Source organism: Mus pahari, chromosome 10 (genome assembly GCF_900095145.1).
Source record: "Mus pahari chromosome 10, PAHARI_EIJ_v1.1, whole genome shotgun sequence".
Taxonomy (NCBI): Eukaryota; Metazoa; Chordata; class Mammalia; order Rodentia; family Muridae; genus Mus; species Mus pahari.
The window spans coordinates 56,879,119-56,882,910 of NC_034599.1; the positions used below are offsets into that span (position 1 = coordinate 56,879,119).

The following is a 3,792-nucleotide window of genomic DNA, read 5'->3' on the forward strand; positions in this document are numbered from 1 at the left end:
AAAGAAAGAAAGAAAGAAAGAAAGAAAGAAAGAAAGAAGGAAGGAAGGAAGGAAGGAAGGAAGGAAGGAAGGAAGGAAGGAAGGAAGGAAGGAAGAAAGAGAGAAGGTGGTGCCCCCTGCTTCCTTCCTGAGCAAGAGCATCTCTTGCCCCGCCTTCAGACTTCAGCTTCTCCAGCCCTGCAGTGTGGACTGATTACTACCAAATTCTCAGGGCTCCGTGAGGCCTCTGGTCCCAGTTTTGAACTGTTGGTGAGGCCTTGCTGCCAGCCATTGCTGGACTACCTAAACTCAATCTAGTAACATTTATATATTGATAGATGATTTACTAGATTGTTATATATATGTTATATATACATATATATCATATATGTTATATGTGTGTGTGTGTGAATTCTGGTCCAGAGAACCCTGCCTAATAACACCCTACTGGATTTTTAGAAATCAATATATGAAAACTAAATAAGCAAAAGTCCTCTTCTAAAGCAACTTATACATCAACCCCATTTTCCAAAAGAAACTGTTGGCCCCCCTTGCTCTCCCAGGGCTAACTCTGATGTCAGCAGCATGAGACAAGCCAGCCAAGTTTTCTTTCTGTCTCTTCCCAAGCGCATCTGAACGGGCCACAGCAGGAAGAGTGGCTTCAAATATTTCCCCTTACCAAGTCTTAGGACTCCCTGTAGGGAATCGCTAACCAGACCTGGCAGCGCCCTCCCCTATCACCAGGGCATTTTTCTGCTGTGTACCTTTAGGCCTGAGAGGACAGAATTGAAGTGACTTGGGAAAAAAAAAATGTGGAGAAGCCAGAGTGACCAGTATTTGCCACACCCCTGCCTGCACCTGGGTCCCAAGCCCTCATCTACAGCTTCCTTAAGGTGGGGCTGGAGTGGGCAGGCAGAGGCCTGGGGCCTCCAGTCCCTGACCTCTGACCGCTTTGTAGAATTAAGCACTCAGAGTTTTGCTAGCTAAAGTCCCTTCTGATAGGACAAAGGAGGAGAGAAAGAGACTCTAATCAGATCTCACAAAGCCTATCTGGCTCCATCTCTGAAGCAGGTGGAGAATACAGGCTGGCTCCAGGCAGGGACAAAAGTGGCTTGGTGAGAACCTAGGTGCTTGCGGTGGTGGGGACAGCAACTGGTCTTCTGAGTCTCACACATCTAGTAAAGGAACTCTTATACCGAAGCCTTGTCACGCTCTACAGAAGCCATCCAAGGGTGCTTGGTGGCTAATAATATTTTCAATGTCACAGCCTCTACAAACACCCAGGAGACAGACCTCTGTGTACGTCTATGAGAGAGTTTCTGTGGTTTAACTGAAAAGGGAAGAGGGGCCATTCCATGGGCCAGGGCCCTGGACTGAATGCGAAGAACGTGAGCCAAGTACCAGCGTTGATCCCGCTCCCTGACTGTGGACACGACTCGCCCCACTGCCCCATGCTGCGCTACCACGCCTTCCCTTTCCTGGCGGGTTGTACCCTCAAAGCATAATCCAAAAATAAACCCTCGAGTTTATGGTCACAGCAACAGAAAAGTAAGGGACACAGGTGCGTTCCTTCCAGTCAGTGTCAGAGACAGGTGGGAAGACCCCCTCCCCCACCCGCGCTGGAGAACACTGCAGCTTGAGGAACTTCTGTGCTCTGACCTCTCTCCCAAACACATGCCCTCCCGTCCAGTGTCACATGGCCTCTGTGAGTGCTGGCCTTGCTCCAGCTTTGGAGTTCCTGGGTCAGGAGGTCTGAGGTTGGACCCGGAAGTTGCAGTCTCAGGCCCTTCTGCTGCTGGTGTTGGTGAAAGACACAGCCGGGACCCACCCACAGCTCCACATGACCCCAGGCCCTCCACTCACCGAGGTTAAAACAGACTTTCTCCTCTGCACAGCTGCCTGCTGCCTGGTAACTTCAGTGTCACCTGCAAACCCATCTTCTTCCTCCCTGTGTCTGTCCCCCAATGTCCATGTTGTACTGGGAAGTCAGACTCTAGGTGCCAACAGGATGGTTGCTCCTTGGAATGCCTCCCTGTGCCCCCTCTCCCTGTCCCTGGCGGTGCAGTAGCCACACAAAGGATGGCTTCAATCGAGGTGTAAGGTAGGTCACTGTACCTGTCACTCGCCAAGGCCTACGCCTGATGACTCTCTCAGGGGTCACTCCTCTCCAGGTCCCCTTGCTGTGTAGCTACACACACATCGTCAAGGGTGTTCCCACTCCAGCTGAGACAGTCGCCCCCACCCCTGCCCCGCCACACTCACCGATGTAGTCAAAGCGTCCAGGAGCCAGTCGCTCTGGCAGGTGAGCCGAGTACAAGAAAGAGGCCAGAAGAGTCATGACCATGTGCTTCTGGTGGTACAACATGGCTTCATTTCTTGAACTCTCCCCTGGGAACAGGAAGAGCTGCAGGTGTTTGAAAGAACAGATGGTCTTGAGAAAAGGCCAGGTCCTCTCAGCCCAGCAGCACGAACTCCAGAGGGGGTGTGGGGAAAGGAAAAGGAAGAGGACAGAAAGAGATGGAGGGGTGGGGGTGGGGGAGAGAAAAACCCTACTAGACACTGCTGCTCTTTCTGGGGGATTAAATGCAGGCATTGTAGAGTGTCCTATTTGCATCTGACCCCAGATGCCCAGCTACAATACAGGACTGACGCTCATAAGGAGGCTTCAAGGCTTAGAAGGCAACCTGGCATAATGGCCACAGCCAGCAGGTCAGATACTACAAATGTGACAGAAAAAAACTTTAAAAAGAAAAAAAATCTTGGCCGCCTTTCTACATCATCAAAAAGGCTCACTATCTGGTCTCAGTCTTGAACTCACTCATGTTGGAAGTTCAAGGCCTGTGTAGGCTATGGAGCTAGTTGAAAGGCAGCTTGAGCAATTTAGTGACATCCTGTCTCAAAACCAACCAATCAATACATGGTTGGTAGGCGACAGAGCTCTGTGATTGAGCCTTGCCCAGCACACAGAAGACCTGAGGCTCCATATCCAGCATTCACCACCCCTCTATGTATGACTATTCTAGTTGCTTCAAGGTTAAGCAGAATTTTTGTGTCATTTTTATAAATAACAAAAAGTAGTTTCGCCTGCTACGAGGAACCAGGCGCCAGGCTAGCCATCTGCCTGCCTCGCCCTATCTGAGCTTCAGTAGTAAGGCAGACTCGACTGAGCCTGAGTTGACTTTCGAGCCACCGATAAGCAGTGAGGCGAGGGTTGGAATGGAGGCAGCATAATTCTACTGTTACTGCTGCCACCCCCTGCCCCTCTGCCCTGCTGTCCCACACAGCCACTAGACAGCATCACAGGGCATGAACTCTGCACGTAACTGACAATGGTCAACAGCCCTATGAGTGTCTGCACAAATTCCAAGGACTGAGAGCAATGAGCTGTGCGCCCATCCCCAAGTCTCCTGTAGACCCACTCAAGGGAATTACAGAGCAAACACTTGCTGCTTCCCACAGGTAGCAGGCAAACTCCCACTGCCTCTGGGAGAAGCCCACTCACAAGGTAATGCTGGACCTGTAAGATGTATTATGTCCAGGAATCTTCATTACTTCCTATGCAGAAGCAGATGCTAGCCTCCTAACAGACGGGGAAACCTAGACTCAGAAAGGTTATGTGTACTACCTAAATCCCACAACAAGTAACCATGGAGACTAGGATTTGAACCCAGGCCCACATGACCTGCAAGTGAGGGTCTTTTCCCATTTGTGATTGTTATCTCACCTCAGTTCCCCTCCCTGGTCCTCTCTGCCTCATTCTCTCTCTCTCTCTCTCTCTCTCTCTCTCTCTCTCTCTCTCTCTCTCTCTCTCTC

The 3,792-nt window shown here is 50.7% G+C and overlaps 1 protein-coding gene across 1 annotated transcript in view; it reads right to left on the reverse strand.

The window, feature by feature from the left end:
* Paqr5 (progestin and adipoQ receptor family member 5) overlaps nt 1-3,792 on the reverse strand; it is a 70,416-nt gene that overhangs the window by 2,247 nt on the left and 64,377 nt on the right. Inside the window, exon 8 of the mRNA XM_021207800.2 lies at nt 2,242-2,429. Coding sequence (XP_021063459.1) covers nt 2,242-2,429 — 188 coding nt within the window. The remainder of the gene's footprint in view (nt 1-2,241; nt 2,430-3,792) is intronic.